At 54.4% G+C, this 26,479-nt stretch overlaps 1 protein-coding gene across 3 annotated transcripts in view; it reads right to left on the bottom strand.

Moving 5' to 3' along the window:
* The window catches only part of CACNA1I (calcium voltage-gated channel subunit alpha1 I), a 133,076-nt gene that overhangs the window by 90,902 nt on the left and 15,695 nt on the right, over window positions 1-26,479 (bottom strand). For 2 of the 3 annotated variants that reach the window (XM_054470170.2, XM_054470171.2), the window contains exon 1: window positions 571-677. In XM_054470170.2, the coding sequence (XP_054326145.1) occupies window positions 571-663 (93 nt within the window). In that variant the 5' untranslated portion in view covers window positions 664-677. Of the gene's footprint in view, window positions 1-570; window positions 683-26,479 lie in introns of those variants that run through there. The other variant, XM_054470172.2, reaches the window with a different exon arrangement.

Here is a 26,479-nt window from a genome sequence, read left to right as displayed (position 1 = left end):
GCTCTGCACGGGGTTATGTCAGGTACCAAAGGTCAAGCCCAACCCCAGGACCTCAGGAGATAACAGAATGTAAAACTAGAGGCCCGCTCCTAAAGGGCGTCTAGGGAGGGGTGTGAACTCGGCCTCTACTCCAAGAGCACGGGGGAGGAAGTGCAGGTTGTGCAGGTTGTAGGCAGAGGAGAGTCGGGGTCACTGTGCTTTGCAGGTGTGCATGTGGGGGGTGCAGGAGAAGGCTGGTGGGGGCACCCGGGTGGGAGAAGATTGAGGCCTGGACTAAGGTAGAGGCTCCAAGGTGGAGAGGAGAGATAAAGGGAAGAGAGGATCCAAAGGGCAATAGGTAAGACCAGCTGGGAGTGAGGAAGGGTCAGCCAAGTGAGTGCGGCTGATGGAGGCTGAGTGCGGCAGCACTTGGTGGGGCAGCGCAGGACAGGGAAGGGCACGGAGCACGGGCGGGGCATGGAGTGGGCGGGGCAAGGCCAAGACACGGGGCGGGGGTGTGGAGTGGGCGGGGCATAGGCCGGGTCCTGGAGGATGAGGACGGGGCGGGGCGGGGCGGGGCGGCCGGCTCACCTGCAGGATCTTGCAGCGGTCGGACAGGCAGTCCATGTCGTCGCACGGCTGGTACATGCCAAGTGTCACGCAGTTCAGCAGGATCACCAGCATGCTGACACATTCAAACCATGTGCACACCAAGTCAAGGACAAAGCAGCAGATGGGACCGCCCGTGGGGGCTGGGGTGCACCCTAGAGTGTAATACCCGCAACCCACCACACACACAGGCAGTCATACACCCCATTCCTCATTCTTCTCCCTCTGGGTGCCATCCCTTAAACAGCTCAAAGCCTGTGGTGCCAGTCTGCCCCTATCACAACAGAGATGGCCATATGCGCCAAATCCACTAGGCCCCCAGTTGCAGGACCCCACTCCTTGCCCCAGCCTGAGAGCTCCCGTCAGGCCCAGGGAAGGGAGAGGTTCCCGGAAGCCTGGCTGTCAGGGAACTCTGGGCTATCCCAGCCTCTCCACCCCAACTACCACCCTCTGACTGTCACTGCCTCCCTTCTCTGACCACCTTTCCCTCGCCTGACCCATGTTCCCTCCATCTCTGCCAAGGTCTGGGTCTGGAGCCCGCAGAGGGCCCTCCAGTGGGGCTGAGATTGGCTGGATGGCCCCGTCCTTCTCTCCTTGCCCACTGCCAGGGTTAGGGCTCAGGTAGGGCTCATCACCTAACTCCAAAACATCTGCACCAAGCCCAGCCCAGGCCTGCACCACAGGGGGTGGGGCTGGGCCCCCTCAGTCCTGGCCAGGCAGAAGGTCTCCTGCCGCGGAGGGGATCCAGAGCCGGCTGTGAACCTGGCCTTGGGCAGGGCCTCTGGGCACAGCTTGCAGCTGGGGTGAATGGGCTCCCCTCCTGCACCTGGCCAGGCTGCTCTCCTCACCACTGCTGAGAGCCCTTCCACGAATGCCCTCCTCCCTCCCTCCCGGGCCATCTCCTACCCATCCTTAGGACACAGCCCGCAGTGTTCAGTCCCGCCACTCTCTATCCTCCCAGTCACAGGACCAGGGAGGTCAGGCCTCAAGGAGCTCAGGGCTGTGTCACTCCCAGCCCCCGCCTGTCATACCAATGAGAAATCCGAAGCCTGCTCAGATCTCCCCAACGGGGATCTCCAGTTGACTGAGTCCCGGGGCCTCAGAAAATTTGTGCCCACTTGAAAAGAGGCAACCCAGGATGAAATGGACTTGAGCCGCACATAGTATGAATGACTGAAGTCAGACACCCAGGTGAACTTCCAGACCATGCAGCCTGACTGACCTTAACAGGCAATGACTGGAGTCAGGAGTAGGTTCTCCTTCTGTAAGAGGAGAGATGCTGATGGAACTCACCACACCCCACCTATGCAACCCCCTTTCCTCCCCCAGAAACTGAGTGTCAGGAAACAGGGGCTCTCATGCAGTAAAAGCAGCAAACAAGACAACGAAGCCAGGAGACCTGCATTTGAACTCCAGTCCCAGCACTGACTGGCTCTGAGGTCTTCGGCAAGCCCCTCCCTGTCTCTGAACCTGGAGGTCCTACACCGGATGACCAGGAGCCTCCCCATCGGCACCCTGGGTCTGCCCTGGCCTCCCCCCCAAACCACCCTTCCTGCAGCAGCAGTGGGCAGTTAAAAACATCAGCAAGACCACCTCCCTCCCCAGCACAAAACCCTGCCCTTGCTCCTGGGCTCTCTCAGCACAAACTTTGAAGCCCTTGCCTGGCCTGCAGGGCCCCACTCTGACACCCCATCTCCTTGGGCCCTGACACCCCATCTCCCTCCGCCCTGCCCCCCATCTCCCTCCGCCCTGCCCCCCATCTCCCTCCGCCCTGCCCCATCTCCCTCCGCCCTGCCCCCCATCTCCCTCCGCCCTGCCCCCCCCATCTCCCTCCGCCCTGCCCCCCCATCTCTCTCCGCCCTGCCCCCCCATCTCTCTCCGCCCTGCCCCCCCATCTCCCTCCGCCCTGCCCCCCCATCTCCCTCCGCCCTGACCTCACTGGCTCCTGCCGCTCCGCGGACACACAATGAGTGACATCAGGACACTCCACCTCAGGGTCTTTGCATGTGTTGTTCCCACTTCAAGGGCTGAGCTTCTAGCATCATGGTCACCTCCTCTGAGAAGTCTCCACCCAACCTCATCACCCCCAGCTGCCACACGCCCTCTTCACGCCCTGCCACTGTCTTGCTGACACGCTCATTGTCTCTGCCACTGCTCTAATCTGCATTCCAAGGGGGACAGGGACTTTACACTCACGGCCCTAACATCTAGTAGGTGGCTCAGTGAACATCTGTCGGATGAACAGATACAGTTGTCCCTCACTATCTGCCGTGTCAGTTACCCATGGTCCACTGTGGCCCAAAATTAGGTATGAGTGCGGTACAGTAAGAAATTTTGAGAGAGAGAAAGAGGGAGACCACATTCACATAACTTTGATTATCGTACATGATTATCGTACGTGTTCTTTTTTTTTTTTTTTTTTTTTTTTTTTTTTTTTTGAGACGGAGTTTCACTCTTATTGCCCAGGCTGGAGGGCAATGGTGAGATCCTGGCTCACTGCAACCTCTGCCTCCTGGGCTCAAGTGATTCTCCTGCCTCAGTCTCCCAAGTAGCTGGGATTACGGGCGCCTGCCACCACACCCAGCTAATCTTTTGTATTTTTAATAGAGACGGGGTTTCACCATGTTGGCCAGACCGGTCTTGAACTCCTGACCTCAGGTGATCCACCCGCCTCGGCCTCCCAAAGTGCTGGGATTACAGGCGTGAGCCACTGTGCCCAGCCTAATTGTTCTATTTTATTTTATTTTATTTTTTATATTTATTTATTTAGAGACAGCGTCTTGCTCTGTCGCCAGGCTGGAGTGCAGTGGCGTGATCTCGACTCACTGCAACCTCCATCTCCAGGTTCAAGCGATTCCCCTGCCTCAGCCTCCTGAGCAGCTGAGACTACAGGCACGTGCTACCATGCCTGGCTAATTTTTTTGTATTTTAGTAGAGACAGGGTTTCACCATGTTGGCCAGGATGGTCTCAATCTCCTGACTTTGTGATCTGCCCGCCTCAGCTTCCCAAAGTGCTAGGATTATAGGCATGAGCAACCGCGCCCGGCCTGATTGTTCTATTTTATTATTGGTTGCTGCTCATCTCTTACAATGCCTGATTTATCAATTAAACTTTATCCAGGTATATAGGTATAGGGGAAAAACACAGTAAATATAGGGTTCAGTGCTATTTGTGGCTTCAGGCATCCACTGGGGGTCTCAGAATGTGTCCCCTGTGGGTAAGGGGGTGTGCTACTGTAAATCTCTACGGGCCCTGCTCACTCCAACATCCGGGGACTCGGGAGTGTCTCCAAGCAAACCCCTCACCCCTCCATTTCAAAGCCCTTGCCCTTAGCTGGGATGTAGCCACACCAGCCAAACCCTCAGCAGGACCCCACCCAGAGAGGAGTGGGAGAGGTGACCTGGTTTCCATGGCAACATCCTCCCTCCCATCCCCAGCCCTGCCCACTTTGGGATGCTGCCTCCTCGTGGCCACTCCTCAGCTCCTCCTGGCCCCAGCCCTGCTCCTCCCTGTCCCCTCACCCCACTGCCACTCTCCTGCCATAGCCTGTAATTAATTTCAGTCGCTGCCAGGGCCCCCTTCGAGCCTGAGCCTGGCTCCAGCAGCAGCTTCATCATTAATTAACTTTTTTGAAGTTCAAACGTTCTAATTACCAGAGAACATCCCCCATCCCCCTCGCCTTTCCCCTCTTCCTGTCGTGTGCTCTCTCCTTCCAGCCCCATCCTCTGCTCCCTCTGCCCTTCCTGCCAGTTTCAGGCTCAAAGTGCACTTAGCGGTGTCTCCCAGGAGCCTGGTGCCCCTGCTGCCTCCTCAACAAGGCCCTGAGCAGTGGAGGTCAGCAGGCCCATTTTACAAATAAGGAAGGCTGAGACACGGGGAAATCAGGGGGCTCTCCTGGGCTTCACAGCTAGGAAGTACTGGCACAGAGATTCACACCAGGCCTGCTGGACTCCAAGGCCAGCGCTCTCCTCTGTGAAGTACGACCTGTCTCTGCCCATGGCTCTCCTCCCTCCCGAGGCCTCTCAGCCCATCTTCAGTGTGTCTCCCCAGGACCCTGACCCAGCATCCTCCTTATCCCCCAGCTCTGCTCTCTGCCCCTCCAATCTGCCCCACACGATAACCAGGCAATTGCTGTGGCCCAACACAACTTGAACACTTTCCAAATGTTATCTCATTTAATCCTCACGGCTCTATTATAAGCCCCATTTACAAATAAGGAAACCAAGACACAAAAGGGAAACAGATTGGCCCAAGGTCAACCAGCTGGAAAAGAGCAGAGCTGAGACACAAAACCTCAGGCTGGAGGCTTTTCCTGCCTCCAGGCTGTTTTGCCACTGCCAGGCTAATCTGCCTGAAACACAGTCTCCAGATGCCTCTCTCCTGCTCAAGAACCTCCCATGGCTCCCCATCACCCTCCCGAGCCTGGTACGCAAGGCCTAGACTCTCGCCTCAATGAATCCTTGCAGTCTTACCGCTCACTGGCCTCAGCACGCACTGAACTCCTCGCTTTCTCCAAACACACCCTCTGCCTGCGCTCTCCCTTTCCTCCACCTCTCCAGCAGGCAGACTCTTTCAGAGCCCAATTCGCAGGTCACCTCTTCTTGAAGCTTCCCCGGATGTGCCTCTTGTCCCTCACAAGGTTGTGGCTCAGCCTCTTCTCCAGAAGCGCTCCCACCTGCCCTGGCTAGCACATACCACGGTAATGAATTTGGCAGTAACTCTGACGACTGTGTACCAGACACCCTAGGGACATGACCTCAGCTCTCACAATCCCCTGGGGACGGATGAGGAACAAGCCTGGAGAGTTGACACCACTCACACAAGGTCACCCAGTCCCCGAGCAGCCCAGATTGCCTGATTCACGGCAGTGCTGGTAGCCGCTGCACAGCACTGCCTGTGTGGCTGATCTAACTCGCCCACTGCACTGGGTCCCCCCAGGGGGCAGATGGAGTGGCTTTCATCCCTGGGCTGCTCAGCGATGGACGGTCTCAGCCCTTGCCCAGAGGTGCCCGGGGAAATCCCAGATGGCATAGCTTGGGCCCCTTCCAAGAGCCCAGGAGGCTTAGAAGTCAGGCCAGAACTGGCATCACTGCTTGCAGTTCCTGACACACTCCCCACTGGCTCAGGGATCAAAAGCACCAGCCCTCCTTGAAGTTAAACCAGACAGTGCAGCGTGGGGTAGGAGGGTGGTGGGGGGAGTCAAGGTCTCCGGCTTGAGCCACTCTGCAGCCTGGCCTGACACCTCATGCTTCCACCATGAGTCACAAGTGTTGAGGTACTCTCTGAGAACACAGGCAAGCGAAGCCATGAGGTTCGGGGACAACCTGAAGGAAGCTGGAGCCCCAAGGTGTAGCAGGATTTCTGGGTGACAGAGGGGGCAGGGCTGGAGTGCTAGTGCCACGAGGGCAGGACGTCTTTGATGGCTCCCAACTGCCTCTCACAGCAAGGCTTAAAGCCCTGCAACGGGTATCTGAGGCCCAGCCGCCTCGCCTACTTCACCCATCAGGCCCTCACTGCAGTCGGGGTGACCTTTGCCACAGAGCAGCCCTGCCAGCATCGTTAGAGAACAACGGCTCCAATCCCTCATTCCACTGATGGAAAACAGGGGCAGAAACCTGTCCCAGCTCCACAGCAAGCCCAGAGCAGAAGTGACTCTCAGACAACAGACTCCCCACCACCCACAGGGGTCCCCAAGCCACAGTCGATTTTTCAAACTCACACGGAAACCCTCTGCGTTTCCCCACACACTCGGCACAGCCACAGCACCATCACTTTAAGCTGATTAGATCCCTGACGGGCAGCCCTGAGCGCCTTTGAGGAACACAGATGGAGAAACAGATCAATGGTGATGCGATCAATCGAGTTTCCTTGGCAGGCAAAGCCGTCCCAAGCACGCAGGCCTGGGGGAGAAAAACATTCAGGGTCCTTGGGTGCTGCTCCAGAGCCTCCCAGCGCCTCAGCACAGCCTGGGCCCTCAGCCCCACTTCCTACCCATGTCCCCCCCACCACATCTCTCAAAGTCTTCAGAACTGGGATCTCAGAGCTGAGCAGGGGGAATGAATGTGCTTATATTGTATGCCTGTTGTGTGCCAGGCACCAGCCTGCCGGTGGTAATAATGGTGACAATCGCAAACACTTCTTCAGTGCCCCTGAGTGTCTGTTTGCCAAGGAGCCTCCAAATCAAACAGCATGCATGGCCAAGCGCAGTGGCTTATGCCTGTGATCTCAGCACTTTGGGGGGCCGAGGCGGGCAGATCACCTGATGTCAGCAGTTCAAGACCAGCCTGGCCAACACAGCGAAACCCTGTCTCTACTAAAAATACAAAAAATTAGCTGGGCATGGTGGCAGGCACCTGTAATCCCAGCTACTTGGGAGGTTGAGGCAGAAGAATCGCTTGAACCCGGGAGGTGGAGGTTGCAGTGAGCTGAGATTGCACCACTGCACTCCAGCCTGGGTGACAGAATGAAACTCCATCTTAAAAAACAAAAACAAACTGGCGTGCGTTATCTCATTTAAACCTTGCAGCCAGCACAGGAGGCAAGAGCCCCAGTAGCTGTGGGCTCCTGGGACCAGGGCTTGCCACGCTGTGTGCACCAGAGAGCCACTTTTATTGTCATCCTCTCTTATAACAGGACCAAGGGGTCTCTCATTGTGGGCTTTAAAAAAAAAAAAAAAAAAAAAAAAAAGGAAAAGCCACCTCCCCAGGAGAGGACTAAGAATCTCACGCTGGTATTACCCACTGGTTACTTCATATTACCTTGAGTAGAAAATAAGAGATGTGGCCAGGCATAGGGGCTCACGCCTGTAATCCCAGCAATTTCAGAGGCTGAGGTGGGCAGATCACCTAAGTTCAGAAGTTCAAGACCAACCTGGCCAACATGGCAAAATGCCATCTCTACTAAAAACAACAATACAAAAATTAGCTGGGCGTGGTGGTGCGCACTTGTAATCCAAGCTACTCAGGAGGCTGAGGCAGAAGAATCACTTGAACCCAGGAGACAGAGGTTGCGGTGAGCTGAGATCGCACTCCCGCACTCCAGCCTGGGTGACAGAGCGAGACTCCATCTCAAAAACAAAAAAAAAGAAGAGATGCTAGTACAGTCCCTTTGATTGACATCTGTCCTGTGGCATACTGAATCTTCGCCCACAGCCTTTTGTAAAGAATCCAGGCCGGGCCGGGTGCCGTGGCTCATATCTGTAATCCCAGCACTTTGGGAGGCCGGGGCGGGCAGATCACTTGAGGTCAGGAGTTGGAGACCAGCCAGGCCAACATGGTGAAACCCCGTCTCTGCTAAAAATACAAAAATTAACTGGGCGTGGTGGCGGGCATCTGTAATACCAGCTACTCAGGAGGCTGAGGCAGGAGGATTGCTTGAACCTGGGAGGTGAGGAGGTTGCAGTGAGCTGAGATCGTGCCATTGCACTCCAGGCTGGGCAACAAGAGTGAAACTCCGTCTCAGAAAAAAAAAAAAAAAAAAGAATCCAGGCCAGGTGCAGTGGCTCACATCTGTAATCCCAGCACTTTGGGAGGGCAAGGCAGGAGGATCACTTGAGCCCAGGAGTTTGAGACCAGCCTGGGCAACATAGTGAGACCTCATATCTGCCAAAAAAAAAAAAAAAATTGTTTTTAATTAGCCAGCTGTGGTGGCGCGTGCCTGTAGTCTCAGTTACTTAGAAGGTTGAGATGGGATGATCACTTAAGCCCAGGAGATGAAGGTCGCTGTGAGCCAAGATCAAGCCACTTCACTCCAGCCTGAGCGACAGAGCGAGATCCTATCTCAAAAAATAAAAATCAAAAAGAATCTGTCAACCAATTCAGGCCTAGCAATGAGCAGGGTCACCCTGCAACATCAGCAGAGTTCTCCCAAACTGGCTGATACCACCGTTATCCCCACTTTACAGGAAAGGAAACTAAGGCCACAGGAGCTGGTTCCAGGGTCACTCACGTGGTATGTGGCAGGGGCAGGATCTGCACTGCCTCTCACTGGCTGCAAATCCCATGTTCTCATCCACACATCCTGCCATCACCCAGCTCAGTGTCTGCGATACGAGGGACCCACAATTGAGATGGGTTTCATGGAATATTTGCTCTTTCCTCCCCTCCCACATTGTCTCCCTCTGAGCCTCCCAGCCAGGCAAAGGGAAGTGGAGGCTGGGTCAGTGGTGAGCCCAGCCGGCAGCCCGTCTGGCTGTGTCCCTGCTGGGGGCCAAGGCCTGTGTTGTATGCAGTGGGGTCAGGAAGAGGGATGTTCCAGCCCCTGCTGTGGTTTAGAAGGAAAGCTCTACCTGCAGAAAGAAGGGGAGGGGAAGCCAGCAAGGGCATGTTTGCCTCAAGGTCCCCCAGCCAGGAGGAGGCTGAGCCGGATCAAAACCCGGCTAAGCCAGATCATAACCACACCACACCCTAGCCACCAAGGCCTGAGAAGGTCAGGATGTGGACTAAGGGGACAGGGTCACTAGGGAAGCCACTATGCTGGGGCTCCCTCAAACCTGCCAGTTCCCAGCTAGAAGAGCAACTGTGTGGAGGGGCAGTGCCCGGCGCCCGGGCAGGCCCCGCAGGGCAGCCTCCTCTCCAGGAGCCAAGCCAGAGGCCTGCACGGTTACCATGGCGACCACCACCCTCCTTCTGCAGGCCCAGGCGACAGTCAGTTTCTGTGATTCGGGGGGCTCTAGGAGGCTGGTGGGGGCGGGAGAGCTGGGTTTGGCGGGGGTGGCCAAGTTTGTTTTTATTTTTGTCAAATCTAAAATCTGATCCATATCCCAGGGTGCGTTTCAGTTGTCTAAATAAATCAGGTGGAGAAAAGGGGCTGGGGGGGTCCATCCTCCTGGATCGGGGAGGTAGGGAAGGTGGACCAGCACCTACACGGAGTGTCCCTCTCCTGCTGGTCCCCAGTGAACCCAAAGGAGGGGGAGCTCAGGCCTCAGGCCCTCCAGGCCTGAGGTTCCAGATCCCAGTTCTTGGGCCAACTCCGTGCTCCTCTGACGCCAGGCCTACAAGCATCCAAGGACCACCTGCTGAATACATGGCCTGTGCCTCAGGGTGCTGAGATGAACCAGGCTCAGCTCCTTCCCCAAAGGTGCCTGTGTGCATCCCTGTTCCGGGACCACCCATGATGTGTGACGGTGTAGCATGTGTTTGAGCAACAGTGGCCGCCATTTTGAACATCAGCTGTTTCAGAGCCTGGGGTTTTGGGAGGACACTCAGTCACACATTCATTCGTTCATTCGTTTATTCATTCATTGAATAAACGAATGAACTTCATCATTCATCAAAAGATCATTGACTGATCTTTACAGGCAGCAACCACTCTGGAAGGCTGCTCAGCAGCTTCTACTAAAACCAAACATAGGCCCATGCTAGGACCCAACAGGGCCACTCCTGGGTGCATACCCAAGAGAAATGCTCACACACCCCGCAAAAAGCCACGTCCCAGAACAGGCACGTCTGTGTTATTGGTAAGAGCCCCAACCAGGGATAACCCAGGTGTTCATCAACAGAAGAATGGGGTAGGGTGGTGGTTTTCAACTGGGGATGATTTTGTCCCCCAAGGGACATGTGGCCGTGTCTGGAGACATTTTTGGTTGTCACACTTGAGGGGATAGGACACTGGCATCTAGTGGGTAGAGACCAGGGATGCAGCTAAACACCCTACAATGTACAGGACAGCCCCACAACAAAGAATCATCCAGCTCAAAATGTCACCAGTGCCACACATGAGAAGCCCGCATGGAGTACTACTCAGCCATGAAAAGGACAGGCGACTGAAACACACAACAGCATGGAGGGATCTCTACTGGGAAACAGAAGCCAGATGCAGCAGAGCAAACAACGCACGACTCCAATTACATGAAGTTAAGAGCCAGGAGAAGCCAATCTACAGTGAAGGAGGTCAGAAGAGCAGTAACGTTGGGGAGTACCCAAGGCGGGTGGGGGACAGGGAAGCTTTGGAGACTAGAGATGTTCTTCTTGACCTGAGTGGTGGCCCCAGGAGAGGACTTATATGAAAATGCCTTGAACTGCACACTAGGATTTGTGAGTTCAACATGTACATTTAACCTCAATAAAAAATGGAACAGCTGAGTGTGCTGGCATGCACCTGTGGTCCCAGTTACTTTGAAGGCTGAGGCAGGAGGATCACTTAAGCCCAGGAGTTCAAGGCTGCACTGAGTTATGATGGTGCCACTGTACTCCAGCCTGGGTGACAGAGCAAGACTTTGTCTCAAAAAAAAAAAAAAAAAAAAAAAAAATGAAGAGCAACTGCTTTAAGGAAAAACAAAAATGCAACTATTGAAAAACCACAATCAGCCAGCACAGTGTCTTACCTGTAATCCCCAGCCCTTTGGGAGGCCGAGGCAGGCAGATCACATGAGGCCAGGAGTTCAAGACCAGCCTGGCCAATATGGTGAAACCCTGTCTCTACTAAAAATAGAAAAATTAGCCAGGTATGGTGGCGCATGCCTGTAGTCCCAGCTACTCCAGAAGCTGAGGCAGGAGAACTGCTTGAACCCAGGAGGCGGAGGTTGCAGTGAGCCGAGATCACGCCATTGCACTCCAGCCCGGGTGACAGAGCAAGACTCTGTCTCAAAAAATAATAATAATCATAAATCAAATAAAATAAAATAAACCACAGGCACCTGTTAGGGCACCTGCTATTGCCAAACCCCACAGGAACCTTTACAACAACCTGCAGGAATGGGCATCATCTCTGTTCCTTAGCCTTGCCCAAGGACACAGCCAGTGAGGGACAGAGCCAGGATTTGAACCTCATACCCTCCTGTCTTCTAATGCTCCTTTAAGCCTCGTTCCACCTGTGGCCACAGCTGCCTCGGGAGACAGGCATGGCAGACATTATTACACCCCACTTTATGGCCATGAAAATGAAGGCCCAGAGAGGACAGCACTTGCCCAAGATGACACAGTGGTTGAGCTGAGACAGAAAGCTGCTCCATAAAATGAAGAGACCTGCCAGGCAGATGGTCCCAGGCCTCTCTCCACTTACATGCCTCCAGCGACAAGGAACTCCCCACATGACAAATGGCATGATTGGTTCTGCTTATAAGCTATGCCATCTCAGTGCATTGAGATCTTTTGCAGGAGGGGACAAGGGAGTGAGCCCTTCCTTGTTCCTACCACAGCCCCACTTCTGGGAATCCCCATTGTATAAGAAGTCATTGGATTTGGTCAAAGTCTCTGATTCCCAAATACCTAGCAAGCTTCATTACCCAGCGCAGACAGCGGAGTAGGGGAGGCAATGGCAGGAAACAGAGGCTGCCAGCTGGGACGAAAAGCCAAGGTGGACGGTCCACAGGAAGGATGCTCCAGCTGAAGAGACTTGCCAGACACAGCTGCTTCCATCATTGTTGAAGAGAAGGGCCAGGCAGGCCCCTGGGGGCCAGGGTCCCACTGTCTGTGGGCTGATCCAGCCTCGGGAGCCCAATCACACAGAAAGTATGCAGGCAGGAAGCCTTCCTTGACTCCTGGGCAGGGGCTGCAGATGCCTCCTCTGGGACCTTGCCGTGCCTGGGATGCCCCCCTTCCCCCAAGCAGCCATTGAAGTGAGAGGGTGAGGGCTACACCAGTGTGGATTACATTCTCCTCCAGCCTCCCTGGAGACCTGTCCTCCACCGCACGTCTCCCCTGCCTGCCCCTGAACACACGTACGTGTTCACGTGTGCATTCCCAAGGAGAGCTGCCGCCCCTCATGCACCTGCACCCCTTATACACGTGTGCACACAGATGCAGCAGGCATTCGCACTCGCACGTGCCAGCAGCACTGGGCATGGCTGACCCCTCTTCCAGAACAGGGGTTCTTAATCTTTTCTGTGCCACAAGCCCCTTTTCAGAATAAAGTTATTTATTTATTTATTTATTTATTTTAGAGACGGAGTCTAATTCTGTTCACCCAGGCTGGATTGCAGTAGCGCGATCTCGGCTCACTGCAATCTCCGCCTCCCAGGTTCAAGTGATTCTCCTGCCTCCACTTCCCAAGTGTCTGGGACTACAGGCTTGTGCCACCATGTCCAGCTAATTTTTGTATTTTTAGTAGAGACGGGGTTTCATTATATGTTGGCCAGGCTGGTCTGGAACTCCTGATCTCAAGTGATTCACCCACCTTGGCCTCCCAAAGTGCTGGAATTACAAGCGTAAGCCACAACACCCAGCCAGAATAAAGTTTTTAAATGCCATTTTTTTTTTTTTTTTTTTTTTTGAGATGGAGTCTTGCTCTGTTGCCAGACTAGAGTACAATGGCACGATCTCAGCTCACTGCAACTTCTGACTCCCTGGTTCAAGCGATTCTCCTGCCTCAGCCTCCCGAGTAGCTGGGATTACAGGCACATGCCACCATGCCTGGCTAATTTTTGTATTTTTAGTAGAGACGGGGTTTCACCATGTTGGCCAGGAGAGTCTCAATCTCCTGACCTCGTGATCCACCCACCTCGGCCTCCAAAGTGCTGGGATTACAGGCGTGAGCCACTGCGCCAGGTCAAATGCATTTTTTTAAATGTTGAAGTGTAGGATTAGTAAACCAGGTGCAGTGGTGCACTATAGCCCCAGCTACTGGGGAGGCTAAGGCTGGTGGATCACTTGATCCCAGAAGTTCAAAGCCAGCCTGGGCAGCATAGTGAGACCCCATTGAAAAAAAAAAAAAAAAACTTTAAGTTTTTGTTTTTTTTTCTTTAAGTTTACAGCGGGCATGGTAGCTCATGCCTGTAATCTCACCCAGCACTTTGGGAGGCCAAGGTGGGCAGATCACTCGAGGCTAGAAGTTCGAGACCAGCCTGGTCAATGTGGTGAAACTCCGTCTCTACTAAATACAAAATTTAGCTGGGCATGGTGGCTCAGACCTGTTATCCCAGCTACTTGGAAGGCTGAGGCAGGAGAATCGCTTAAAATCGGGAGGAAGAGGCTGCAGTGAGCCAAGACCGCGCCACTGCACTCCAGCCTGGGTGACAGAGGGAGACTCAGTCTCAAAAAAAAAAAAAAAGAAAGAAAAAAAGTCCGGGCCCAGTGGCTCACACTTGTAATTCCAGCACTTTAGAAGGCCGAGGCAGGTGGATCACCTGAGGTCAGGAGTTCAAGACCAGCCTGACCAATATGGTGAAACCCTGTCTCTACTAAAATGCAAAAAAAATTATCCGGGCACGGTGGCACATGCCTGTAATCCCAGCTACTTGGGAGGCTGAGGCAGGAGAATCGCTTGAACCCAGGAGGCAGAGGTTGCGGTGAGCCGAGATTGCACCACTGCGCTCCTGCCTGAGCAACAAAAGCAAAACTCTATCTCAAAAAAAAAAAAAAGCATAGAACTAGAAAGGAAGGCAGTTATGTTAAAGTAGTTATCAAAATATTTTTAAAACAAATTTTTGATAGAGAAACATATATTGTTTGTTATCAACACAATAAGTAGCAAGCTCCGGTGCTGGGCTGGATGCTAAGTGACTCTGCCTCAAAGTGATGGCTGTAATGATATTCTGAGAGCTCTACAAGGACCATGATGTGACATGGAAATATTGGTGATTGCTACAGGTGACAGCCACAGGAGTCGCTAATAATACCAGTGTGGTTTGTTTCCTCCATCCATAACAGAAAGAAATGCTAAATTTCAGTCAGGGGTCAGTGAAAACAAATATGCAACTTGGGCCCATGCAAGCTCATGAACCCCAGGTTCAGACCCCTGGCTCTAGAAACTCTCTTCCCCTTGGGCCCCAGGAGATGCCACAAGCCCCTAGACTGCTCTTCCTTCCACTTTGCGGTTCTGCCACTTAAATGCTGGGCTCCCATCTCCTCTCCTTGACTCCATACCCACTTCCACAGCCTAAATGACGATGGCGGAGCAGGTCCCAAGTCTGTCCCAGCCCCAAGCACCCTGACTGCTGAGCACCAGGCCTCCCAGATACAGTGCTGGGAAGTCTCTGGGAACCTCAGATTAATCACGTTCAGAAGAGATGTATCATATTCTCCCCAGACCACTAAATTCTCCCCCAGCATGTTCCACCTCCATGAAGGATGCACCCCCATCACCAGTCCTGGAAGTTGTCCAGACTAGAACTATCTGGAACCTCCCTTCCCCTTGCCCACATCCATCACAGAGATCTGTCCATTTCACCACCTAAACCCTTCCTCTCTGTCCACTCCTCAATGCCCCATTGCCCCAGGCAGGCTGCATTCTCTCCTTCCTGAACAGCCTTCTCTTGTAGCCTTGTATCCTCTGATACATCCCCCACCTCCATGGCAGCCAGAGAGCCCTTTCAAAACCAAAAGCCTTCTGTGGCTCCCCACTGCCTTCTTTCCAAAGTCCTTAGCTTGGCATACAAAGCCCTTTGTGACAGCACTCTTGGTCTCCCTCCAGCCTCATCTTGGGCCTTACAACCTCTACCTCCAACATTGCCTGCCAGGATGCACCTCATCAAAAGCTGTGCTGAACACCTACTATGTGCAGGGCCAGTGGCCAAGGTCTAGGGAAGAAACAGGCACTCTTGGAACATGGAACCCATCTTCAAGGAGCTCACAGTCCAGCAGAAGGTGAGGAGAATAAGCCAGATACAAAAGGCCTTGTGAGTGGTACAAAGGATGAGTGATCGTGCCCAATATGGGTTTTTTCTGGGCATTCAGCAGATAGTAGAATGGATGAGAAATGTGGGAGGATAATCAACAAGCATCTGCCAAACAAATGAATGGATAGATGAGTGGATGGGTTGATGGATGTGTAAATAGGTTTTTGGGTAGTGGGCTCAATGTTGATTAAATAGGTAATTGTTAGGAAGATGTGTGGATAAAAGCATGAATGTAAAGGTTGAGTGGAGGGATGGGTGGATAAGGAGATGAATGCATGAAGAGATGGAAAGATAGGTAAATGGATGAATGGCTGGATGGATAGGTGGGTGGGTGGTTGGGTGGATGGATGGATGGATGGATGGATGGATGGATGGATAGATGGATGGATGGATGGATGAATGGATGGCTAAATGGGTGGGTGGGTGGATGGATGGATGGATGGATGGATGGATGGATGGATGGATAGATGGTTGGATGGTTGGCTGGATGGATGGATGGTTGGATAGATGAATGTATGGTTGGTTGAATGGACGAGTGGTGGAGGGTTGGATGGGTGAATGAATGGACAGTTGGATTGATGGATGGATGGATGGATGGATAGATGGATGGATGGGTTGTTGGATGGATGGATGGATGGATGGATGGATGGACAGTTGGATGGATGAATGGATGGATTTTGGATGAATGGATGGAGGCATGGATGAATGGATGGATGGATGGATGGATGGATGGATGCATGGATGGATGGATGCATGGATGGATGGATGGATGGATGGATAGTTGGATGGATGGACAAATGGATGGATGGATGGATTGTTAGATGGATGGGTGGATAGTTGGATGCTTGGATGGATGGATGGTTAGATGGATGGATGGATGGATGGATGGATGGATGGATGTACGGACAGGTGGAGTGATAAAGCAAAGAAGGGTGGGTGGGGAGTAAAGATGGGTGAGTGAGTGTATGGGGGAAAGATGGGTGGGTGGGTGTATGGGGGAAAGATAGGTGGGTGGGTGTATGGGGGAAGATGGGTGGGTGGGAGTATGGGAAGGTGATTGGGAATCTGACATTTCAGTAAATGGTAGCTCCAGGGTTCTAATCCAAGTCTATGTGACTGTGCCGTCTCCTCCTCCTCCTTCAGGAATCCCCACTCTCAGTCTTGGTGCCCTCCCTCCAAGGCCCTTGACTCCATACTGTTCCACACTTTCAGAGCTTCAAGAGATCTCAGAGACTGCCTGGGCTGGGTTTTTCAGACTGAGTGCAGCTGAATAATTCTTTGTCACTGGGGCTGGATAATTCTTTGCTATGGGACTCTATCCTCTATCCTGTGCACTGTAGTGTACTCAGCCTTTATCCACTAGAAACCAGTAGCACATCCTCCCCACGTTGGAACAACCAAAACTGTCTCCAGACATTATGAAGTGTCCCCTGGCAGGCAAAGTCACCCTGATTGAAAACCACTGATATAGCCCACCCCACCCCAATTTTATGAATGAGGAAACTGAGACCCAGAGAGGAGGGGTTACTTGCCTGAGATCATCAAGCTTGCACTTGGTGAAGCCCAGACTGTACCTTGGGGAGAGTCAATCCACAATCACCCTTTCACTGTGACATGGGTGTAGGGCTGGGAGCCTCCCCCACTGCTCCACTGGGAAAAGCCAGGTATAGTCCTCAGCACCCCCTGCTCTGTCCACCTCCACCTCGGCCCTCTTCCCACGGCTCTGCACCACAAGCCTTCACGTTCGCACAGCACATCTCAGCCAACCAAGCCTTCTCCTCCTGCTTGGAAGTGCACTCAGAGAGGCCAGGTAGCTTGCTCAGCATCACACAGGATAAGCACCAGTGTCAGGATTTGAACTTGGGGAAGAAGAGGAAGACTAGAGAGCAAAGCACGGCTCCACTCAGCAGATGAGGATGGAAATGTGAAAGGTGGTCCTATAGGAGAGCTGGAGACACATTAGCAGAAGACATCGTGGCTGATTAAAAAGACATACTGATTTCTCTCCAAGGAAAATAAATGAGGCTATTTGTCTCTCAATGGGATCATGAGGCAGTTTGAGGGAGGCAGCAGGGCAGAAGCCCAGACAGGACGGACCAGTAAAAATCCAATCATGTCTTAAATTCCCTGGGAGGGGCTGGCCCTTCAACAGCCAGCCAGCTTGCTTTCTAGTTCTCCTTCAATTACGAGACTTCACATCCCATCAGGTCTCCCACCCAAGCCCCCACCAGGCTGGGTGGCCCAGGACAGGCACTTAGCCTCTCTGTCAAACGGGCGACTCAGGGCCGGCTCAGCTGCTGGGAGCAGGAGCAGCACCCAGCATACAGAAGGCCCCTCATCCACACCGGTGCCTCCCCTCGCAGTCTTCCCTTCTGCCCTCCAGAATCTGGACCCCAAATGTCCTTCCATCCTCATGCACATCCTCTCCCAGCCCACACACCAGGCTATTAGCAACCCTGGTGACCCTAAACTCAGCTCTGAGCCCTTGATCAGGCTGCTTCCTCAGCCAGGAGGCCACGCCCCCTCCCACTTCTCTGCCTCCCCACTTCTCGCCTCCCACTCTCTCCTGCGCTAGCTCCGAGGCTTCCTTCTTCGTGGGAGGAGGCTCCTGTGGCATCCCCACTCAGAACAAGCTGGCTGCCCTGTTCTCCTGTCACTCATGCCCCCCAGAGGGTCCCTCTACCCAGCCTAGACTCCACTTTCCTTCACAAGAGTGTGATTCGGGTGTGGCTCTGCCTCCTCCATCAGGCTGGGGACTCCTTAGGGTCACCACTGGGTGCCCAGGCCTGGTGTACTGTGGTCCCACATGACATGGTTGAACAGGCCTGGGGGCGCCTCCACTCAAGTCCAGACCAGTGTCCAACACATAGCTGGGCTCCAACACTTGTCGAATGAATGGGTGATCAATCCATCCATCAGTATCCATCGTAGAGGCCTCCTACCTGGTTTCCAGGCCTCAGTCTTTCCTTCAAGCATCCTCCAGTCTGCTTTGGGAGTCACCATTCTAATAAGTGAATTTGCCCAAGTCCCACCCCTGCTAGACACCCACCCATGGCTCCCCAGGGCCCACAAGACCAAGTGTAAGCTCTAACCTGGCATTTGACACCCTGCCATCCAGCCCCTGCCCCACATGGTTCCAGCCTCACTAAACCCCTCCCTGTGCTCTACTGTGTTCCCTCTGCCTGGAAAACCCTCCCTGAACTATTCTGGAAAATTCCTATTTATACAGCAAGACCCAGGCTGAATAGCCCCTCCCCCAGGCAGGCTTCACCAATGCCCCCAGGTTGGATCAGGGACAGCCTTGCAGTTCTCTTTACACAAAAACCTCCATGCCAGGGTACCTGAGGTTGCCCTGGGGGTCAGGCTCCTCCAGTGCCTGCTGGGCCCACCCTGCTGGTCAGTGAAAGTGCAGCCTCCGCTCTGGCCCCGCTGAGCATCCCTGGGAATGGTGCCTGATGCTGACTTTTATTTCTGAGAAAAACAACTTTCTCCACAGCAGATGGAGGGAAACGGACAATTTCCCAGACATGTGTTGCTGCTTCCAGTAATGCTGGCCTCCCGTCTGGACAGCCCATTAGGCCAGGACTGAAGGCGGAAGGGACACCTCCCCCTCTAAAGAGCCCCTTCCCCAGAGATATGGCTTTGATGTGTGTCTCCTCCAAATCTCCTGTGAAACACGATCCCCAATGCTGGAGGTGGGGTCTGGAAGGAGGTGTTTGGGTCATGGGCTGGATCCCTCCTGAGGGGCTCAGTGTCCTCCCCTGGGTAACAAGTGAGTTCTCTATTACTTCATGTAAGAGCTGGTTGTTTAAAAGAGCTTAAAAGAGGCTGGGCGTGGTGGCTCAGGCCTGGAATCCCAGCACTTTGGGAGGCCGAGGCTGGTGGATCACTTGACGTCAGAAGTTCCAGACCAGCTTGCCCAACATGGCAAAACCCCATCTCTACTAAAAATACAAAAAAATTAGCCAGGCATGGTGGTGGGCGCCTGTAATCCCAGCTACTCAGGAGGCTGAGGCAGGAGAATCGCTTGAACCTGGAAGGCAGAGGTTGCAGTGAGCAGAGATCACGCCATGGCACCCCAGCCTGGGCGACAAGAGCGAAACTCTGTCTCAAAAAAAAAGAACTTGAAAGAGTCTAGTACCACTCCCCCTCTCTCCAAGCGACACACCTTCTCCCCCTTGCCCTTCCACCATGAGTAAAAGCTTCCTGAGGTCCTTACCAGAAACAGATGCTGGCAACACGCTTCTTGTACAGCCTGCAGAACCATGAGCCAAATAAACCTCTCTTCTTTATAAACTACCCACCCTCGGGTCTTCTTACACAGCAATGCAAACAGACAGATACACCCAGCCATAAGCAGGATAGCGTAGGGATGGCTCTTGCCTGACAGTCTGGGTCCTGGGCTTGCCTTCTCTGGCTTTGCTGCTGACTCAGTGTGTGGCCCTAGGCATAGCATGCTCCCTTCCTGGGCCTCAGTCTCCCCAGCTGTGGGTGGAGAGTTGGCATTCACTGCCCTGTACCCTCTTAGGAGGTGCTCAGAGAGTCTGATGGGTCATGGTAGGTGGGAAAGAGCTCTGTGAACTGGAGAGTTCCTGAAGCTTGGGAGCGCCAGGCCTGTGCTGGGCATTGGAGACATGGTAAAGTCACAGGCGTAAGCCCTGTCTTCCAGGATGTCATAGCCCAGTGCAGGGGACGAAGCTAGCAGCAAACAACTACTGGGAGGACAGGAGGGCAGGACCCACGTAGGGCTGAGGAGGCTAGTGAGGAAAAGGGAAGACTTCCTGCCAATGGTGCCTGGAAGTTGGGCTTGTGGGGCTGATGGGGTTGAGAACCACGGCGATGGGGAAGGGCATCACAGGTGGTGCCCAGCAGGAGCAAAGGCAGAGGAGGGGAAAGGTTGGGAAGCCACAGCAGCTGGCTGGGGCTTCAGAACAGAGCACTGGACCCGAAGGGAAAGAACGGGAAGAATAGGGCTAGAGGATAACTGGCAGATGGTGGAGACCTCGAGTCCAGGCTCAGTTAGCCGATTCCCGGGAGCTACAGGGAGTGAGGAAAGAATCAGCATATAAACGAAGGGAGGCAGGGAGCAGTGGAGCTGGGCAGGGACAGCAGCCCCTCTGGGTACACAGCACTTGACAGCGGACAAACCCCCAAGGAGGAAGGTGAACTGGTGAGGAAAGGGGGGGCCCAGGGGAGAGGTGACTGCCAAGGTCACACAGTTTTGGGCGCCTGGCCCAATGCTCTCTCTGCAGAGCAGGGGAGGAGGACGGAGGGTGGTACCAGTCATCACGTGGGGCAAGGTCCCAGGAGCTGCCTGTGTAGACAAGAAGAGATGGAAGAACCCAACCCCAGACACTCCCAGTGGCCCCACCAGAAAGGACTGGGGGCAGGGAGGATGGAGATTAAATTAAGGGAGGACTTCCTAATAGTCCAGAGCTCCCAGAGAGTCCCAGAGGCCTTTATCCAAAGGCCTGAGGCCCTGTCTGGAGCAGAACTGAGAGGTGGCCTGCTCAGAGGCAGAGGCAGGGGCAGGGGCTAAGTGACCAGGGCAGGGACAGCAGGCGATGGGAGGAGGTCTTCTGCAGAGATGGCGCCATTCCTCTCCCAACACACTTACAGCTCTCCAGGCCCCACTCCCCACCTTCCTGCCCTCCCACCTCCAGGAGCCAACAATTTCCCACCCCGGCCAAACCCTAGGCGTCTCAGCCCATTGCAGCCTCAGGACCCTGCCAGCACCACCGTCAGCTCCAGTGTGCACACAGCTGCCACTCAGCACTTAGTTTGTCCATGCTTGCCCAGAATTCTCATTGGACCCCCCTTAATATCTCCAACTGGGGGTCACTGTGGCCCCCATTTCACAGATGAGCAAACAGAGGCTCAGCAAGGGCAAGGGACTTGGCCAAGGCCACTGGTCTAAGAAGCCAGGAGCAGAACTTCCTTCACTTGGCAACCAAGCCACGGACCCTGGGGGTCACCTGTGAGTCTCCATCTCCTAACACCAACCCTAAAGGAGCCATAGCTGCACCAAGCCCCCTCTCCAGGCCCTCAGCTGGCACCCTGGTCCACCATCGTTTCTCGCCATCATCCCACAGGCACCTCTCGACGGGTCTCCTGGCTGCACAGCCAGAGCAGTTTTTCTCCTGTACAAAAAGGACAGAGCTATGCTCTGTACAGTGCAGGCTCACAGCTCACACTCGGGAAAGGCTTGGTGGATGTACTAATGACTGGAAGGACAATAGATGAACACGAGCCATTCCCTCCTTCGACAGCCTCAACCCTCGTCATGCGCAGCACAAGACTGGGCTTTGAGGGGCCATGAGGAGACCGGGCGCCCTGGCCTCTTCTTGCCCAGTGCCAGATGAAATCAGTGGGTGCGAGAGGCAGGGGTCTCCACCAGGTACATGGGAAGAACCAGATGGCCGCTTAGAAGCACAGACATTGGCTGGACGCAGTGGCTCCCGCCTGTAATCCCAGCACTTTGGGAGGCCGAGCCAGGCAGATCACCGGAAGTCAAGAGTTCAAGACCAGCCTGGCTAAAATGGTGAAATCCCATCTCTTATTAAAAATTCAAAAATTAGCCCGGCATGGTGGTGCACTTCTGTAATTCCAGCTACTCAGGAGGCTGGTGAAACCCCGTCTCTACTAAAAACACAAAAATTAGCCGGGTGCAGTGGTGAGCGCCTGTAATCCCAGCTACTCAGGAGGCTGAGGCAGGAGAATCACTTGAAACTGGGAGGCGAAGACTGCAGTGAGCCGAGATCGCACCATTGCACTCCAGCCTGGGCGACGGTGCGAGACTTGGTCTCAAAAAAAAAAAAGAAGAAGAAAGAAGAAGAAGCACAGACATCCAGACCCCAGCCCTGGCAGGCAGAAAGCTGGAGCCAGACAGGGGAGCAGAAGCAGACAGAAGTCAGCAGAGGGGCAAGGCAGGGTCAGGAGAGAACCAGGACCACGAAGGCACAGAGGCGGGGGCCCACCCACGAGGAGGGCGGCCGGGAAATGGGTGCCCTGGACAGCCCCTTCCAGACCTGGTGCCCAACTTTCCCCATCCCACAGACAGGCAGACGAGGGCGCAAAGGGTTATTGGGCAGCTGGCCTCTCCTGCTTTCCCCCAGGCTGGCGCCCTCCCCTTCCCCGAGCAGAGAGGCGGCCTTCACAGCCGACTGGCTTCCCCACTATGCATCACTGCTTCCCACCACAGCAGAAGCGCTGGCTCAGCACTGGCTGGCATGCAGGAGGCCCAGCCCAGGAGCATGCCAGGAGGGCAGGGGGCTGCAGACTTCTCAAGGGGTTCACTTCAGGCAAGCCACAGAGAGGCAGCGGGACCCTCGCCCCACTGCCTGGAAACGGGAAGCTCCTCTCTGCCCTGGTGGAGTGTGGAGAACCTGGTGTTTCTCCAGACTCTGCAGGTGGCAATGTTGTCCTGAATAAAAGCCAGGGCTGGGGAGGCACAGAAATCGGGGTTTTGATGCCAGCTCCGCCACAGCCTGGCTGTGCAACCCTGGATAAAAGTGACTCAACCTCTTTGAGCTTCACTGTCCTCATCTGTAAAATGGGGCTATGAGAGCCCCTATCCCCACGGGTGGTCATGAGGGTTAAAGCTGACAAAATGCTTTCAGCAATCAGCATCAGCTCTCATCCTGCACATTTCTGTGCTGGACACACCGCTGGGTGCTTTACAGAAATCATCGCTAATCATCTTTAATCAACCCATTAAAGAGATGAGAAAACTGAGGCTCAGGGAGGGGGAAAAGGAAGTGAGTGCAACCCACTCTGGCCCTTCACTCATATGCAGCCAGCTATGCTCCTAAGAAAGGCTCTGAAGGCCGAGCACGTTGGCTCATGCCTATAATCCCAGCACTTTGGGAGGCCGAGGCGGGCAGATCACTTGAGGTCAGGAGTTCAAGACCAGCCTAGCTAAAATGGTGAAACCCCATCTCTTATTAAAAATTCAAAATTAGCCCGGCATGGTGGTGTGCTTCTGTAATTCCAGCTACTCAGGAGGCTGAAGTGGGAGAATCACCTGAACCCAGGAGGCAGAGGTTGCAGTGAGCCAAGATCATGCCACTGCACTCCAGCCTGGGTGTCAGAGAGAGACTCTGTCTCAAAAAAAAGGAAGGAAAAGAAAGAAAGACTCTAAAAGTCTAATCTAGGGTGGAAAATAATAATAGGTTTCAGGCTGATGGCTCCTCATAGCTGCCAGAGGTGCCCTGCTGGAGAATGCCGGGAGGCTCGATTAGCAATGTCTGCACTGATGGAGGCATGGCCACTAGCAGCAGAACAAGCTCAAATTCACCTAAGTTAACAGAGATTGGATCTGATGTTCCTTGGAAACAATGTCCTTTGAAGGTGTTATGTTCTATCTAAAGACCTGTCCCCAATGTCTAATTGAATCTACAGCAAGCAGAGTGTTGACTCAGCAGTACGTGAGGGCCCTGTTCAGGGTTCAGGCACAGGTAATCAGAGTGATAACCACACATACAGTGGCTTTTCCAGTCCCCAAACTCCACTGTCACATTGCCCTGCTCTGTCCTCGGTGCAATCAACCCTGTGGAGTGGGTATTACCACCCGTGTTTGACAGGTGGGGAAACGGGCTCGGAAATGTTAAGAAACTGACCCATGGTCACACAGCGAGAGACAGAACCAGCCTCCGGGTCTGTGTGATTTAGGTGCCCGGTGCTTTCCACGGTGCCACACACCACCTCCCCGTGATTCAAGTAGCACAATCTATCCCCTGACATTTCGAACCCAGAGGCCTTGCAGCTGCATCCGCAGCTGACAGGCCCAGACCAGGCAGGGAGCGGTGCTGACATTTGGGCGAGTGGCCCTTTCCCACCGCAGCTTGCAGGCTCCACGAGGGTCCCAGCAGCCTGCTGGCTCCCCAGTGAGTCAGGCGGTGACTCAGGGCCTAGCTCCAGGCTGGAAGAGGAGCTGAGTCAGGGAGCACCAGGCTTCAAAGAGCAGCTGGCTCTGGGCCAGGGCCCCTCAGCACCAGGGACACGAGCTCAGGACAGGCTGTCTGGGGGACCCTCCCATGCTGCCCTCCCCTTCCCGGGCCTGGCCATCATGACAGCAGCTCCCACCAGCCTGACTCTGATGCTACGCACCCACCACCCCTTTGGGTTCTCAATGGGGAAAAGAGTCGCCCTCTGCAGGGTCTAGACATGTGAAAGGTCATTTATGGTAGTCACAATGATTGAAGGACACTACTACTATTGAATATGCAAGACAGACAAGACTACAAAGCACTATCAACCCCCAAATGCCAATGGTGTCCCATTGAGGAGTGCAAGTTTAAGCACTGCCCCAGGCCCCCTCCCACGGAGCACAGGAGGGAGTGAAGTTTCCAGCCAGGAAAGAATCCTACAGGCTTCAGCCCCCGCCCCACCCACACACACACACCCCATCCCAAGCCCCTAAAGCCCACCCTGAGCTCCCCACGACGGAGTCCCTGCTCCAGGGGCCCCCTGTGGACAGCCAAGTCTCCTGGGTCTCTGTTTGTGGAACCCTCCTTGGCCCCTCTCCCACCTGACCCAATTCAGCTATAAAATCTCAGGCCAGCAGCGGCTGCAGCCACCGGGTCCGGAATCCTCCAACTCCTAGGCACACAGCATCACAGCCACCAAGTCTTAGGCTCACACACTCTTTGAAACACAGAATTTTGCAGCCTTTGAATGACAGAAGCTTAGAATTTCAGTGTCGCTGAGCCTTAAATCTTAACTTTGAACCCTTAGACTGTCACAGAAGTTTTGAGTCTGAGTGTCCCAGAGCTGACACCTTTGAAGTTGCTGTGCTTTTGAGTCACCACATCTCTGGCCTGAAGAGAGTCCGTATCCCACCAGTTAAGGCTGAGACCTGAATCACCTCTATCCCAGTCCAGCCTCACCAGCCCTGGTCATGGGGATGCCAGGAGAACCCTCGCTCTGCGCAGCTCCCGGGACTGAAAAGTCCCTCCTGATGGAGGGGGGCTGCTTTCTGCCCCACCCCTGGGACCCAGAGTTGTCTGCAAGACAGACAAGAGGCAGGCCCAGCTCTTCCCGAAACCAGTACTCTTGTCCCTCCTGGGCCAGCCCCACTGTTGTCTCCAACCCCAGGCCACGACCCACATGCCCTGAGGGTGGAGGTGAGAGGGGTGGTAAAAACCAAGGAGACACTGGCCCCAAGGACTCTGTTTGCCCAACAGGCCAGAAATATGGAAAACTGGGTGGGTTCCCAGGGGCTGGCTCACTCAGTGGTCAGGGGTCAAGGTGCCTGAGGTCAAGGCAGCCCCCATGGCGTGTGTGGCTAACACCCTGGGCTCCCAGGGCTAAAAGGGGTGATTCGTCTGCTGTCTCCTTTTTAGGTGGAGGTGCTGAGGCTCAGAGAGAGGAGACTGCCCAGGGTCACACACATGGCAGACAGGACTCGACCACCCCCATCTAGGGGCCTCTCCGTGACACTAGGGCAGCAGCCCAGCCAGCCCAGCCAGAGCCCATCAGAGATGCAGCTGGGTCAGACTCCCAGGCCAAGTCATCTGAGCCATGCCCCTGCCTCCAGCCCACAGCAGTATTGCCCATCCAGACCCCCTAAGGTTCAAAGAGGCAAAGTGACTTACTCATGGTCACATAGCACCCAAGTGACAGAGCCAGAATCAACTCTTGTCATCTCACCCAGGAAAGGCCCCTGAGACATTGTAACATTGTCCCCCGGTCCTCCTGCCAGCCTTTCTCTTCCTAAACGCCCAAAACTCCTGCGGCCACCCCCTTCTCAGGCCTGGCACTCCTCAGTTCACATGCCACCAGCCCCTGAGGTTTCCCCAGTGCTTTGTATTAAAACTAGCCATGTAGGCTGGGCACAGTGGCTCACACCTGTAATCCTAGCACTTTGGGAGGCCGAGGCAGGCAGATCACGAGTCAGGAGTTTGAGACCAGCCTGACCAACATGGTGAAACCCCATCTCTACTAAAAATACAAAAATTAGTAGGACATGGTGGTGGGCGCCTGTAGTCCCAGCTACTTGGGAGGCTGAGGCAGGAGAATTGCTTGAACCTGGGAGGCGGAGGTTGCAGTGAGCCAAGATCGTGCCACCGCACTCCAGCCTGGGTGACAGAGCGAGACTCCGTCTAAAAAAAAAAAAAACTAGCCACATGGGTGGTCCCTGATTCCCTCTTCCCCAGGCACTCCCTGGGACAGACCAGCTCTGCCTCTTTGTCCTCAGTGTCCCAGGGCAGATGTCAGTGAGTGCTGGGTGAACTAATTACTGAGCAGACCCTCTCACCAAGCCTGAGACCCTGTGAGCCGTCCCCCAGAAGGAGCAGGGAGGCTCTTAGCCCCCACTTAGCAAGGAACACCCAGTT

Source organism: Pongo pygmaeus, chromosome 23 (genome assembly GCF_028885625.2).
Source record: "Pongo pygmaeus isolate AG05252 chromosome 23, NHGRI_mPonPyg2-v2.0_pri, whole genome shotgun sequence".
Taxonomy (NCBI): domain Eukaryota; kingdom Metazoa; phylum Chordata; class Mammalia; order Primates; family Hominidae; genus Pongo; species Pongo pygmaeus.
Note: the sequence above shows the minus strand (reverse complement) of the source record. Positions and strands in the feature narration are given on the sequence as shown.